Source organism: Idiotropiscis lumnitzeri, chromosome 10, assembly GCF_059441095.1.
Source record: "Idiotropiscis lumnitzeri isolate Australia: NSW breed Sydney's pygmy pipehorse chromosome 10, RoL_Ilum_1.0, whole genome shotgun sequence".
Lineage (NCBI taxonomy): Eukaryota > Metazoa > Chordata > Actinopteri > Syngnathiformes > Syngnathidae > Idiotropiscis > Idiotropiscis lumnitzeri.
In genome coordinates, this window is record NC_142400.1 from 10,902,778 (window position 1) to 10,918,889 (window position 16,112).

The 16,112-nt window shown below is 39.6% G+C and overlaps 1 protein-coding gene across 4 annotated transcripts; it reads right to left on the bottom strand.

Moving 5' to 3' along the window:
• Window positions 1–1,094: 1,094 nt before the first annotated feature.
• Window positions 1,095–15,940, bottom strand: LOC148329142 (glucocorticoid modulatory element-binding protein 1-like). 4 transcript variants are annotated; one of them, XM_088306835.1, is made up of 11 exons: window positions 15,622–15,940; window positions 15,326–15,513; window positions 14,041–14,134; window positions 11,151–11,209; window positions 10,903–11,024; window positions 10,705–10,808; window positions 9,465–9,649; window positions 8,010–8,135; window positions 3,779–3,916; window positions 3,487–3,600; window positions 1,095–1,879 (listed from the first exon to the last, which is right to left on the bottom strand). In XM_088306835.1, exons 3-11 carry the CDS (start codon window positions 14,124–14,126, stop codon window positions 1,401–1,403), a joined length of 1,413 nt encoding a protein of 470 aa, XP_088162961.1. In that variant the 5' UTR covers window positions 14,127–14,134; window positions 15,326–15,513; window positions 15,622–15,940; the 3' UTR covers window positions 1,095–1,400. The 4 variants fall into 4 exon arrangements, with proteins under 4 accessions (XP_088162961.1, XP_088162960.1, XP_088162958.1 ...); XM_088306834.1 differs by having other exon boundaries at window positions 14,041–14,172; XM_088306832.1 differs by lacking the exon at window positions 15,326–15,513.
• Between the last annotated feature and the right edge of the window lie 172 nt (window positions 15,941–16,112).

The window sequence follows — 16,112 nt, forward strand, 5'->3', positions numbered from 1 at the left end:
TATGCCACACTCGTTCTGTTGTGCTGGCCCGCCTAGCTTTGTGAACTTTTATTTATTTTTTTTACCAAATTGGGAAACAATCAGCGAGCCTTCTGTTGAAACGAAAATCAGGATCCACCGGCATTCGCGCCAAGGCACTGGTGCGGTGCCGCTGAAATTAGAGCTCTGAGTCTTGCCTTGGTCTGAGGGTTCTTCCTCTAGGTAATTATTCCCTGCCTCCATTGCCTAGTGCTTGCTCATGCGGAATTCAACTGGTCTCTTAATATGTGAAGAGCATTCTTCTAAACCTGCTCTATATGTTAAGCCTCTTGAGATCACCTCTGTTGTAAATTGGGGCTATAAATTAAATTGAATTGAATTGTCGGTGCTCGCTCGTGTCATTCACTTTTCAGATTCAGCTCAAATGCAGCCTAGTCGTCATGGTAACAGAATCTATACTTGCCAATGGCCCAACAATGTGCGCAATGATGAGGGTTAACTCACTTAAGGAGATAGGGTGAACCTCACAAATGAGCTAATTTAAGGACGGCAAGATATTGGGTAAGTAAAGTGGGCTATAATTGTTGATCCTTGTGTGTTTTGAGGAAAACACATGACTTAAACTGAATCATCTATTTTTAAATGCTCAAATTAAACCTGACACAACTCGTCAAAATCCATATCAAAATGACAATTCTGGCACACGTCAAATTATTTGCCAATGCATTTTCATACTCATTCTTTGAAAATTTTCACGTGGCAACTAACCCCAAGCTGACTGACACAAGTTGCCCGGTCAATTTAAGGATTTTTATCTGGAAGTCATTTGTTTCAAAATGTATTAAGTAAAAATGTTATACGTTGGTTTGGTTAAAACGGTCAATTGGCGCTCATCTCAGCTCACAGTTTGCTTGCTGTTCTCTTTTCAGACAAGACACAAACTCCGACCATATAAAGAAAATTGCACTTTGTAGTTGCACCAACTTGGTGGACAAGATAATTGCAACGTGACAAAAATCCCTGGTCCCCCATACTGCATCTGTAAATTTCTGATATTAACTTTCAGACTTTCAAAAATAATATGTTCTCTGAATTAAAAACAATAAATACAAAGCTTGGAGATACATGCTTTTTTTTATTGGGCAGAAACATTATGCCTTAATATTATATTCAGTCGGTGTTTAAAAATTTGGAATCATATAAACACTTAAATTATACAATGACTCACAAAAAGTATCTTCAATTAGAAATATCGTAAGAAACGTTTCATGTTTGCTACCTACCCCGAACTACTTTTACCACAAGGGGAAACAGTCACCAAAGACTAACTCTGAAAGTAGTCGCAAAGACGTTTACCAAGTACTGTTTTACAAATTGATTTTACTTGGGGATCCTGTCCCACTTGATTCTGCAGCATTCTCTCATTTACTTTTCAGATGTTTTAACCCCTTTCTCCCCAAAGCCACCTTTTCAAAGCCACGCAAGTTCTCTCCCTCATCTCGCTCCTCACTTCCGAACTGAGGCTGAAGCTTGCACGCCCTTTGTCCAAGACCCGGCTGCATCTCCAACTTTAGTTCTTGTGCCGCCCTGTGGGCCCTTGCCTGCTTTCCCGACTCACAGAGCGCCCGCGTCCTCTCCTCTCTCTTCACGGACCCCCCCCGCGGCCCGCTCGGGGTGGGGAAGTGGCTGACGTGCTGAGGGGTGATGTTGGGATGACAGTACGGTGGCTCAGGTAAGCCCATGAGCGAGAGAGGCTGGATCACGGTGTTGCTGAGGTTGGGTGAAAGCTGGCTGTTGGATGGCTGGTGACGTTGGTGTCGAAGGTGCTTGGGGGAGGCATGTTTGGAGGTGGTTTTCGCACACACCTGCTTCCGCCGTACCTTTGACAGCTCCTCCAGCTCTATAGGGAGACAGAATAAAAAGTAATACACTTGAACAACTAAAGGAGAGGTCTCGAGTCTGAGTGTGTCTGGGCCACATCACGTTTTCCTCAAAAAGGGGGTTCAAGTGTTCTGTCAGAAAACAAAACAAAAAAAAAAAAACGCAACTAATCCAATCTCCTCAATCTTTATTAATAATAATTTAGAACATTGACAGTTCTCCAGAACATGAACAAGATGGTGACTCAGTCCTTTCTCTTATCTCCCCGGTAATTTGCATACACCACAGCATACCTTATCGACGTCTGATTTCTTGAGCACCGCAACTTGTGCATTCAAGACATTTCACTTTGCCCCTGTGCTCAACAATAAAACATTTCATCGCATGTTTTTTTTTGCAATTGGCTGTTCTCATCGCCAACCTTTCTCTTCAGCGCAGGTTTTGGAAAAAGACATTCCTGTCACTGGGTGACAGGATATAGATTTTCTTTTCACTTCAGAATTAGGTTTCGCCGAAAGCTGTTATGAGCCTGAGTAATGGGAGCCATATGTGAAAAATAAAACAGGACAACGCAATGGCAAAAAAAAAACCATGGGGGGCCAAACTGATAGTAAACTTTGATGTCAAGTAGGATGCCGCAAACTATCAAGCTTCAAGTGGCCACCAAGCTGTGAGTATGAGAGCCGTGACCTTAATTACAATGCCCTTTGACCCTGAGATCATACTTGGAGTCTGACCAAAATCGGAAAAAAATTACTAAAAAAAAAAAAAAAAAAAACTCTGGAATTAGCTTTTTGTTTGGCTTTTCTGCAACATTTATTCCAAGAGAAGAATCCGCTTCAATTCAACAACGAGTGTTGCGAGAAGAGCATTTTTTTTTTTAGTTAGGTATTTCATTTTTTATTTTTTTTTAATAACGTTAGTGCTATTTTTTTTTCACTAAATGCCTGCTTTATTTATTTATTCGTGTTTTTTCTTTGTTTTTCCGCAATTGGCTGACAACCAGCCCAGAGTGTATCACGCCTCTCACCCAATGTCATCTTAGAGAGGCTCCAGCACAACCAAGACCCTAATGAAGCTAAGTGTGTAAAAAAAAAAAAAAAAAAAAAATAAATCAATGGATGTTTGTATTTTACATTTATTTGTTTGTTTCTGTCTGGTCAATTGTCAAATAAGTTGATTTTTTTTTTTTTTTTTTTTTTTTACTTTATTGAAGAAACATGAAAAACTAAATTTTGCAGGCCCAAAGTTAGTAAAATTTGATCTTGAATTTAAGACTGCGGGTTCCATTTTGAATGACGAGTGCCATATCTCTGCACAGGTGGGTTGGACTCTGGTGGATTTGTGAAAGGAAGGATTGCGCCGCTGTGGGAGTGGTCATAGACTTCAACCATGGCCAATCTTTGTGGATGCTCTCTCCCTTTAAATGCAACAAGACTCAATATAGAAAAAGCACGTGTGCCATAAAGTGGGCACAAGGGAACAACTCCACCCTCAATCATTCATGTGTGATGAAATAAACAAATTTCTCAGTTAAGAAGGACCGTTAAGAAGTCAGAACAAATAGGAGGTTGACATCAGTGGATCATCAGTAAATAAGAAAACTGTAAAGGTTGCCTTTCTCACCATAAACGCCATCGTCGTCATCGTCTTCCTTCTGGCTGCGCCGCTGATCCAGCGCTTGCTTCACAGAGTCCAGAAGCCCAAACATCTCACACAGAGAATTCAGGATGATGGCGTCTGGAACAACACAAATACATCAATTCTCAGCAACAGTGCAAGACCGAAATGTTTGAAAGCCATATTTAGCTGGAGGGGCCTTATGCATTAAACATTTACTTGATCAATATTCTACTCAAAGCAAATCCATTTTTTTTCAACCTTCAGAGCTTCACAGATTTTCACTGTGTGAACTCACCAGTCTCCTGTAGCTCAGCCTTCTCACTGCGAACCTCCACTCCTTTCAGTGTGGCCAATAAGTGAGCCTGAAGACCGGACAGGACCTCTCCCATCAGCCCGCATTCAGCCACACTCTTCCATAAGCTTAAAATGCCATCTAGACACAAACAAATATGAGGCAGAATAACATTTGTAGTGTATTTGCATGCGCTACAAGCAATGACAGTGTGAAACAATGAGAAAACAATCGAACAAGCATCCCAAGTTCAAGGGTTATCAAACTGAGGCCCAATAGTCCGAATTTCTATCCAATTTCTAAAATAAAGGTATCTTTGCCAGAGTGAAAGGCAAAATACTGCATTACAAGAGAAAAATTGCATCTTTGAAATTCACTCAGCAAATTATGTATTTCCTCTTTAAAAAATACAACTTTATTTTCATAAAATTACACTACAACTTCTTTATCCAAAAATCTAAAGTTGTAATCGAAGCGCGGCGCATCTCCTCAAGCAAGTCTTGCACAGAGTGCAGATTAGCTTTGCATGTTTTCTTTCGGCGCCTTTTTGTACACAAGCCCAATTAGAAACTCAGCTGACTTACTTCCCGGCCGATTGAAGCGGCTTCTCTCATTCCATTTAATTCTTACATGGTGGAAGCAAGAATGAACTCACTGAAATCCAAGTAGGCAATTGTCACACGCAAAGTACGATTAGAAGGAACTACAAGAAGTTCTCCACTCATGGAAGATTGAAATTTGGCCGCTGTGAATCCCCAATCATTCGTCAGTTTGCACCTCGATAAAATTCCCCAAAATCGCATTAGACCAAGGGCGCCACAACTTAGACCTGCTTTCAGCTAGTCTCTTTAGTCTACTTTGAGCCACCAAATTGTCAGGTGCAAAGAAAAGGCCCTCAGTCCCCCCTGGAGCACCCAGAGCTGTCTGCCAAATTCCCAAACACGCTTGAAGAGGCTTGCACCTGCACAAAAATCAAGATGTGCTGGTGTTTTACACCAGAGCACGCATTCGCTGCGAGGCTACTTTTTTCCCAATGACATTTAAGGGTACACACAGTCGTTATGTTTAATTGGCATAAAGATAATTGTGGAGAAAAAAAATAACTCTTCCATGCATGTGGTATCTAGACCCAAAATGTTTGAAATCACCTGCCTCAGACGAGCTGTGTGTTTATGTTAGGGTGCATATTCTTATGTTCTAGTTATACAGCAATAAGCAAAGAAGAGCTGGCAAAATAACGCGAGGAAAAATAAGATAGTCGGTAAGGAAGATAGGGGAAATTGTCTGTTCAGATGTGAGGAAGCCATGAGTTAGAAGGAGACAGAGGAGCTGGGAAAGGTGCAGCAGTCGCACAGATGGATGATAAAAGCATTGGAGGGCAAGTCAAGTTTATTTCTGGAGCACATTTTACACGACAGGTTGAACCTCGTTGCACTTCACGATAAAAAAAAAAAAAAAAAAAGCAACAAAAACGTTCAGCCCAGAGGGAATTAAATGGGATAAAAAGTAACGTAGTATTAACACAGTTGTGTTAGCACACTCATTATCCATCTTATTAGGTAAAACAGAATCTGAATTTTCAGAAGATTAAAAAAAAGAATGAATAGTGGAATATGCAGCTTGTAGCCAGAGGTAGCCAACCTTTCTCTCCTTGGTAAACTTGATTTTTTTTTTTAAGCACCACATGTAATTAGGTTCAATAATTTGTCATCTTGTACTGTTAATGACGTTAAATGATGTATTAGAATAAAACATGATAAATAATCCCTGTTCGTCAGAGTGGGTTTAGGATGGAGCCTTTGGTTGAAGAAACATTAAATCAATTTGTAAGACGGTCAATACTGCAAATTGTTATTCACGATTGACACTGCCGAAATACTATAATCGATAATTCATTAACGCATATGATGTTTTACCATTAAAGTTCCTGTAAAGTGTAAAAAAATGTGACACCCCAGAGAGGTGCAAAAATATATCTCCTCAAAGCTACCAGGTCGTTGCAGAGCTGTTTCTCACAGCCACAATTAGCCACTCTAAAATGGCCAGGCCAGCGCCAAGTCGTGTATCATGCTGGATTTCTTTTTTTTTTGTTCCTCTGCTTCCACCTTTTTCACTACGAGGCTCTTTTCAGTGGCCATGGCAGTGGAATATTTCAAGAAAATGTGCAAATTCAGGATGTGGATATAGCTAGCTAGCTAGCTAGCAAATAGCTAGGGGTGTATGCTAGCTGATACAGGATTAACAGTTGACGCAAACTAAGGGGCTTAACTTCATATACGGAGGGGAAGCGGGGACTCGAGTACATTTTTGTTAGAAAAACACTTCTAGTCCACAAACAAAACAATAAAAAAAAATTGCCTCAATATTTTGATTCATGGCCCAAACAAATATCAAATTGAATAAAAAAGTATCGCATATCCCCAACAATTTGTGAGTAGTGTCGAGTATATTATAAGGCGTGTTTCTCTCGGGTGGTTTGAGTGGCCATTTTATGATGAAGCAATAAAAAAAATAATAACAACTCTGGTAATAAAATGTACCTAAATACATACAATTACATAAACGAGTGTCAAGAGAACAAACAAGTGACTGTGTAATACTTTGTCTGCCTCGAAGGATTAGCAGGCAATGTTTGAAAAATAATAACCTAAAATATATAGAAATGACGAAGGTCATTAGTGATATTGTTTTTGGGGTCTGAAGATGATGATATCAAAGGGCGCTTGAGCAGATGTTTTGAGATGACTATTTGAGGGATCTGAGGGTTGTTAGGCGCTCAGGATATAGTTACGACTGTGCTATTAGCTTTACTGCTAATATTGATTAATTTAATGTGGGATAATTTTAGCTTTTGGAACAAAAAAAAATGTCCATCATTTGATGAACATAATAAGCTGCCTCCCATTTCTTACATATCATGTGAAAGGTAGATAAAAGACAACCAGGGCCAAATTTTGGAAAGCAGGCGCCCATACGGACCATGTTGGGGATTTCGGCTCTTGGAGCTACCGCGGACGCACCTGATTTGGAAACAGAAAGTAGACATCGCTCGGCGGAAAATGGCCAGATCTCCATTTTTGTGTGGGGGAAAGTCTAGTTAGCGTGTTTGTGAATTTGGTAGCGCCTCAGCGGGTGTTCCGGGCCCCCAGCTCATCTCGATCTTGGGTGATAAAAAGTAGACTACATTTCTAAAAGGAAACCTACAGCGTGGCGCAGATGGTGAAACACGATTCGAGCAGAATTCATCGTGGCACTCACTGTTGGATGCCATCTATTTCATTCTGAAATATGACAACAATGTGGGACAATCTCTCTGAATCACTGAACAAATCAATTAATTTAAGGAACTACGATCATTTGTAATCATTATTGTCCTAAAAGCACCGCCCTGACTGGGTGGTCTGACAGGGGACGGTCACAAATGGACACATGGTCGTGGGTTCAAGGCAGTCTCATATTGGCCAGGCCGCCTGCATCATCCACAAAGTGAGATCTTGCAAATTGCCTGCCAATGTCATGAACAGACCCAAGCAAATATCTCTGTTACCGCAATGTCAAGCAAAGCGTAATCAGGCATATTGCCCTGATTTCATGAAAATGAGGGATGCCGCTAAAATTGTCAGAGAAAAGGCTACGTTCCATCCCACAACGGCGCAAACGCCCCATTTAAACCCAATTCTACCTGTGCAAAGTCGAGCAAATTAAACTGCACTTTTCGCTAGGCTTGCAATGGGAATCAAAATAGAGACTCGATGTTGGATCTGCACATTTGTTGCAAAGGGCAAAGGTTCATTTCCATCATTTTAACTAGAACGTGCTCGTGCTTAAACTATCTACTGACTTCCTGTACTTTTGAGCGATGATTGTTACATTTTTTAACCTTCTCCAATCACAAAGCTATTGTTTGGCTGTCAACTTCTACTTGGGCTGAAGTTTTCTTCAATGTAGCTTTTACAGTAAATATAGTTACATGCCACAATCAGGGCATCTCATTGATCCTTTGTTTCCTCCCAGAAGGTTAGACACTCTTAAAAATATACATTTCTGATTTTAACAGCAAACATTGCCCTGAATTCTTGCAAATCTCAAACACAAACACAGATAATGCCGATTTTAGCAGCCTGCTCGCCAGATATAAAAAGCATCTTTTCTTCCAGCTCTAAAATGGAGAACTTGAGATAACTTGCATTTATATTTCAGCTTGGCTCAAATGGAAATTGTGTATTTTATTTACCAGGTGTGTCACTCCTCTTCCTCTTTGCATGTCCATTGGCTGTGGTGAGGTGTGCGGCGCCCCATTCGCCACCAAATTTATCTTCCAAGGCATCCTCCAAGTCAGCTGCATCATGCAAAGACTCGCCTGAAATGAAAAGCGGATCATACATTTAAAAAAAAAAAAAAAAACAACAACAAAAACAGAACAATGGAGAGGAAGAGCCGAGATATGAAAGTGTCTGGCAGCTCGGAGAAAAATTTGTAATATAATATTAGACAATTGATTAATTCTATTAATCAACATAGACAGTTTAAAGGTGGTATTATGGAAAATAGACCTTTATCACCATGCCTATTTCTGAAAATGTGTCTCTTAGAGAGCCGTGCTTTTACTTTGGTGTGGTCAACTTCGCATTACATTTATATGACAGCAGCGTCAGAATGTCATTTAAAATATTGCTTTGTGTATTTAAATAAGTACATTTATGATAGTAAGAGACAAAAAAATAATTCACACAAATTATTTCCTACAGAAAAGAATGCTTTGAAATTGGACTTCAGCATCCACTTTAGAGTTTGCAACAAATGCAGAGGTCTTGTGTCATGTTTCGACCACGCACGATGGCATCCAAGTGAGACAGCAGTTGATGTTTTGTACAAGAAAGAGAAAAAGCAGAGATGTCTCTTGGACCAGAAAATGTTGGTCTAATTGCAAACTTGACAACCTCAGGGGCATTTGGTTTGAGGTTCCTTTATAATAGTGATAAGGCTTCGAAAAGACCGATGCGCCAATCCAATTTATTTATTTATTTTTTTGCAGCTTTCAAAGTATTTCATTATCTTGGGAGACAGATAAATTAAATCCAAGGGACGTCTGCGAGCATCTTTATGGAACAACACGCCAAAGGGGGAAACATGAGCTGCAAATTGAAAGTGGCCAAATACTAGGGCAAGGTTTATTTTATATTACCTCACAGCACAGTGCGGTGTGTGCATGTGATAATGTGCGTGTGTGTGTGTGTGTTGGAATCCTAAAATCTCCCAAAACATTATTCTTCAGATTGTTAAAAATTATTAAAACATTGTATCATTATAAAGTGCAATGTATGCTCAACACTTTAAATAATTTTAGAATTGATCTGTGAAAGAAAAATAATGAAATACTGAAATAATGATTCTTATCCTATTTTACTCACATATTAACTTAACATGAAATCTTCACACGAAACTATTTTTCTGTTGTCAGAAAGAAAACGGGTTAATTTTTTATCTAGTGGCAGAGCATTTTTGGTTCAACCTCTTCTAATTATACATAACTGACTTGTCAATTGATGAACAAACATACATTATTTGCAGTGAATAAATACCAATTTTCCGAAAAATGATGTGAAATCGGATCATTTGCCACGCCACACCAGATCATCTCTCCAAGCACACTGATAAAACATGACCGGGTGGGTTGGGAATCGTATACCTGCCGCGGGAGGCACCTGTCCTCCAAGTGACTCAAGAGCCAGAGATGAAGGGTTGGGCGGCATGGAGGTCCCGAGAGGAAGCTGCGAGTTGTTGATCAGCATGTCAAATTTAGTGCTGCGGCACGTATTGCTGCACACTGTGTCATGCTGGTAGAAGTCTATCTGGCCCGAGTCCATCATTTTCCTGTGTGAGAGAAGAAGCAAATACTGTGTTATTGCACGGGTGCTAAGGGCTGTTTAAGTCGGAGATCGCAATGATCCCAATACTTTCGGAAAATAACTGATATTGCCTTGGAGTCAGATTATTGACTCACATGTGCTCCAAGGAACAAGAGTAAACATGATAAAAGTGGCGAAAAGCAATACTCTGCAGTTTGTTTGCCTGGTATTTGATCCTGCCACCTTAGTAATGCTGCTTAGCGACCACACACAGTGCAGATTACATACGTGTGTTGGACTAATCGTTATCTCTTGTGCTAAATTATTGGAGCCTATTCCTGCTGACTGGTTGCCAATCCATCGCAGGCCACATACAGGCAGACAAAATACTAATTAACACTCACAATCTATGCTGTCACTTAGTGGGAAATAAACCCTCACTGCCTGCACGGAATGCATGCAAGTAAACAATTATTGCATCAGTGACTTGTTGTGGAATATTATTCAGTAAGATGCTGCTTTTCCTAAAACCGATAAATAAGAATGTATTATTCCATTTCTAATATATTTTGTATTTGTTTCTCTCGTTATAATCACAAGTGGCTAATTGATTCATTGTAAGTCATATTTTTTTCCAAAACCATATGTATATTTAACATTTTCCTTATTTATCCTCATTTCTAGTAAAATAATTGAGTGATTCATTGGAATGAAATCAATTCTAAATAATCCTTTTTTTAAACCTACTTTAAGAAATGATGTGGTCCATCTTTTCATGTTAAAAATCAAATGTGCCTGTGAAAAAAAAAAAAAAAATGAATAAAACCCTCTCCTCGAATGAGTTCCGTCTCTAAACTTTTTTTTCCACCTCGGCCTTCCAATTATTCTTACGATCAAGTTTTTTTTTTTTTCTTTCAAGGGTAGCCTTCATGTTTATTCATGGTAATACCGTTATTCCATTCTTTCAATTTCACTAATACCCTTTTGTTTTTGCACTATCGTAAGGATTGAGATAATTCAGATAGCAGGCCTAAACCTAGTCAGCCATGGAATAAAAAAATTAAAAACTAAAAAGTCTACCTGAGCATAACCCCGCCTAGTCTGATGGCTCGTTTCCAGTCCTTCAGGGTGGCTTTGCCTGCCAGGTGTACAAACTGCTTAGGACTGATAAGCTGGTCATTAAACTGTGAAAACAAGTCAACAGTGTGTTCTTATAAACAAACAAGCAAAGACACACGCAACAAGATAAAATCAATAGAACAGCATCCGTCCACTTACTTTGACGCATCTCACGTTGATTCCAGGACACACAAACTTCTTGAAGAGTAAAACTGCTCTACTTTCTCCACAGGTAATTGGATAGCCATACTCCACACTCTCACCCTCTGATTTATTGTCATCTACAAAAAAACACAATGGAAAAGAATATTTACGAAGCCTCTTTCATCAGTGCAAGAAGCTCAGTCAAAATTTGGTGTTCTCTTCGATAAGCAACTATTGAGGGCACAGTGCCTATTTTTACTTACCATGTTGAGTCTCAACGGCCAGGACTGTGCTGCTTGTATCTGCAATGTCATAATTTCCCCTGCAGAGGGCAACAGAATGCCACATATAAAAAAAAGACTAGTAGTATACATACTTCATATATGTTCGGCTGGTTGACCTTTAACGAATAGTACTTTTGCCTCACAGTCCGGAAAATTTTGGATTCAAATCTCAGATCCGGGTCTCCTATGTGAATTTGCATGTTCCTATCATGCTTGAGTGGACTTTCTACGCATATTCCCATTTCGTCCTACATTCCAAAAATATGCTTGTTGGGTTCATTAAAGACTTTAAATGAGAAGTTACGAACCATTTTGAAACGGAGCACTTTTTCAGTACTGATGAATGCAACCCCTTTAATAAATACTTATGTAATAACAACTTCGCTCAAATTAACATTAGTTATGCATTATTAATAATAATATTTCTCTATGAGAGGACATTGACCATGTTTTCTCCCAAAAAATATTAACCATCATTTCCCTTTTGCATTTTTAAATGATCCCTCGTACAAAGGCCCAAGTAAATCACAATGTCCCATCACTGCTGTACTATTTTTAGAAGAGGCCCAAAGGCGATTCATGTGGTCCTTGGGGGCAACCTGTTGTTGGTGACAAGTGCTCGAAATTTATCAGCAGAGGAAATGCAAGAGTGCATGCGTCCGCCAATTAGCTGGCGACCAGTCGAGGGTGCACCCTCCCTCTCACCCAAATTGAGCTGCGCTGATGGTGATGATATTGGTTAGTCGTTTCCAAAAGTTTGCTTCTGTCACATACTGTTAGGTTCAGATGTATTTGCATGAAGTGTTTATGAATTCCAGGCAAAGCATTTCCAACCAAGTATTAAAAGTTAAAAAAGGGGTTCCCGGTTATAATGATCCTGACATATGACATTGAAGGTTATGACTGGCACGTAGCGTAACTACATTGTCACGTGGCTGTTTTTCCTACAAACATTTGCTGTTGTTATACAAATATTTACTGTAATTATGACATTTCAAGGTTAAAAAAAAAAAAGCACACAATGAACTAGTTTACACAGCGCCGTAGTATGTCTGTGCAAGAAGTCACCACAGTTATATTGCCATACTTAAAAATTGTTTAATTGTTCCTTATTTACCAGTAGAAGTGTTTTTCATACAAATATTTATTTTAATTATGTTGTTAGCGTAGGTTAATGAAAGAGCAAAGGTCATTTCAACCTGGGAACACATTTAGGTTACTTTACTGCTGAAGCAAAAGAACTCAGTCGAAAAAGCGTGGACCACTCATCAAGTGTGAAATATTAATATTTTTAGTTATCTATCCATTTGTGAAAATGTGTTGTGAGTATAAAGTTCTGCACTTTCATCCCACTGTTATTTTTTTTTTCAATGTTCAGGTAACTTGATAAGAGATGCTGCTGATCCTCAGGGATCCCTTCACGTTTTGTTCTTGTTGAAACTTGAAACAAAGATAAGTGAAAGATTGACATTTCATTATTGTGGAAATTGTGGAAAATTTTATTTACTATAAAACACTTGAGGGTGGAATTTATAACATAACGAATATCAGTGACCCCTCCCCCTTTACAACTAATAATCGGTATTGGCCCTGAAAAAAAAAATTCAAACTAAAGCCATCCTCACCCATGGCTCAGCAGTTTGTGGGTGGGAGCTAGGCGCATTGCATGAGCCAAATCCATCCTTAGGACAAGCTAATTTCACCATGAAATACCAGTGTCCATTGACTTTTAGGAGTGCCCTAACATATATTTTTTCAAGTTACTATCCATCACTTACTAAATTCTTTGCTTTGTGTGGTGGCCTTAAATGCAAACAGTAGGATTTGGAATTGAATGCACAACTGAAATAGGAGCCAGTGGAGCTGTTGAAAGGAGAGGAGTGATTTATAAATGCACACATCTGCATTCTGGACCAATTTAAGTTTTTTTTTTTAAATATATTTATGAAGGAGGCTGAAAAGGAGAGAGTTACGCTAATCCAGAAAACCTGAACTGGTCGCCAGTAAATACTAGGAAAAAACAACCATTCACACGCACGCCTATAGATTATCACACTTAAAGTTTTCACTGAAGCAAACATGCATGTTTTTAGGCATGTGGGAGGATGCTGAGAAAAACTCACACAAGGAGCAGCGAGGAGCCCAAAACAAGATGCAAAACCACATCCTTTCAATTGTAAGACTGATGTGCTCACCAGAACATCATCTGGTTTTGGATTTTAAATAAATGATACACATGTGGACAAATTGTTGGTATCCCTCTGTGAAGGAAAGAAAATCCCACCGTGGTCACAGAAATAACTTGAATCTGACAAAAGTAATAATAGAAATGTTACAAAAATTAACCGGTGAGAATCTGACAATGCTTCTTTCTGACACTGGGTAGCAATAGTTCTCTGTAGAACACATTGTTTGTCTTGAGATTTCATTTTACCCAGCACAGTCTCAAGACAACTTGTGCCAGATTTAGCAAAGCAGCCCCAGAACATAACAGGGCCTCTTTCACGTTTCACAGTAGGGACAGTGTTCTCTTTTTTTTTTTTGGCATGCTTAATTCTTAGAGTTGCTGTGCATTGTCAAAAGGTTCCAGTTTTGTCTTTTTCGTCCATTGCACAGTCTTCTAGAAGGGCCGTAAAATTTCAATTACCACTTGTCAGATCCAAGTAAATTATATAACCACTGTGGGTTTTTCTTTCATTAACAGAGGGATAGCAAGAATTTCTCCATGTGTGCACTGTCATGATATTGCTACCATTATGACTTATTATATAAGATTCACAAAATCAGTGAATCTAGTCAAGTCGATGTCAAGTGCACAGTTTCATGTACGTATAAAAATCGTCTCGATTCCAACGTCCATAGTATTTACCCATGCAAGATGGGCTGCAGGTGCAGGATGACTTGAGCCTTATGGTTGTTGCCACTGGACCCCCCCTCCTCTTCCTTCTCCATCATGAGATCCCCTGCAGACACAATGACCTCAGCACCCCTCCTCAAAGAGCTGCACGCACAGAGGCCCAGCCACGCATGTTAGCAGCAATGCACAGACGCTATTTTCACGCACACACAAACACACACACATGCACACGTCAATGAAAGCTTCTCCCCCCCAAGCCGTGATGTCTGACATGCAACCGCCATAGAAAATGAACCCTTAATGGTCTTAAAATGGAATAATCCACATGTGAAATGGTCTTGTTTCACAGTACAAATCAAGCCTGTGCATTAAGGTAATGTGCACTTGAGGAGTGTAATTCTAAGATGAATTCTGTCCTGTAATAAAGAAGCTGTATTATTCAACGGAATAATGGAACAGCAACATAGCAATCAACAGGTGAAAGTAACCGGTCATATATAGTGTACAACATCGTCCTTTAAAGGTCAAGAATGCGTATGGGTCACTTAAATTAATTCAAAATGGATGCCACTTTGCTAACAATAAGCAATAGTATCACATGATATCAAAATAATAACAGTGAATAATAATTACATTGCACTGACATACAGGTATGATAAATATATTGGTAATGATTAAGGATTTAAATAGTGGAGGAAGTCGAGTAATCTATTCCAACACTTTTGTGGGGTTCAATCTTGATTTACCAAACTTTTAGATTAAAGGATCAAACGTACTCAAAAAATAATAGTTTCACAATCCCAATCAGGGTATTCATTCTGATTTTATAAGGTCAAAGACGTGCAATAAGGCAAATCGCATACAATACACCAATATAAGTATATTAAAATATATATTTACTATAAAAAAAACTGTCATGTAGCTGGCCATCAACCTCATGCGCATTTATTCAATTTATTTACGCCACATATCTGTATAAATGCTATAGCAAAGAGATGCAAAACATGACCGCAAAGATTGTTCTTTTCCATTATTGTGTGTACTGCATTGTCAATATTGTAATAAATCACACGTTTTAGTATTTTAGAACCAAATTAACCATTAGAAGGGAAGGTTTAGGGGATCCTGTTGTGCAGTATGGCAACTGTGTAAAGGAAATGATCTCTTTCAGAAGATTTGCACAAGTGACAAACAGCAAGCTTTCATTTTTCAGTAAATTATTTGTCGTGCACAAAGAAGCAGCCTTATATTCTACAATAGCAATAAAATATTAATGAGCAAAGTGGTCATTACTAACCGTCTATTCAAAAATGAATAGGCGCCCAATGCAAAAGCTCCAACATAGCAACACTAGCAAGTAGCCTGAGCTTGAGCCGTTGCGTGCCTCCCTCACACTCCTTCGCCCACTCAAACTGACTTCTGCTGGCGCGGCGTCACGCACAGCCCGGCACGCACGCTCCACAAGCAGCGACAAACCCACTTGATCTACACACGCGCGCACACACAAAAAAAAAACACACGCACACAATAAAAAGCACACACCCAAACACAGCACCTGCTACTTTGAGGCAACATTGTCATAGTTTGACTTACCGTTGTTGAGCGGGGCACCGTTCTCCTCATCCTCCGCCGGCCAGAGAGGTAGGAGAGCATGCGCCGTGACGCGTCCACGCTCCCCGCACTGAAGGCAGCCTTTGCCTGAGAAGCATCTGTCCCGCTGTCACGACAAGCGGTGCGTTCGCACGCGATGCTGTGTAAATCGGTCAAATTACTCTTATGTGCGAGGGCGCCGCTTGATTGGCGCGCCTCTCAGCCCATAGCGGATCACGCGTCTAAAGACAAAACACACACACACACGCACACGTGTTAATGTATTCTAAAAAAGAAACCTTATGAATGTTAAAATGCCACTCGTGTGGTTTCTACTTCTTTGTTTTGAAACGTGCCTCGAGAGGAGACGTGCTTTTCTCAAAGGGTGACGGGGGCGTGTACGTGGAGTGTTCTAACATGTCAACATAACATACTTGCCGTTTCAATTAATTATGAAGCGTGGAAGATCCGAGTTCAGCGTTACCTTCCCTGTA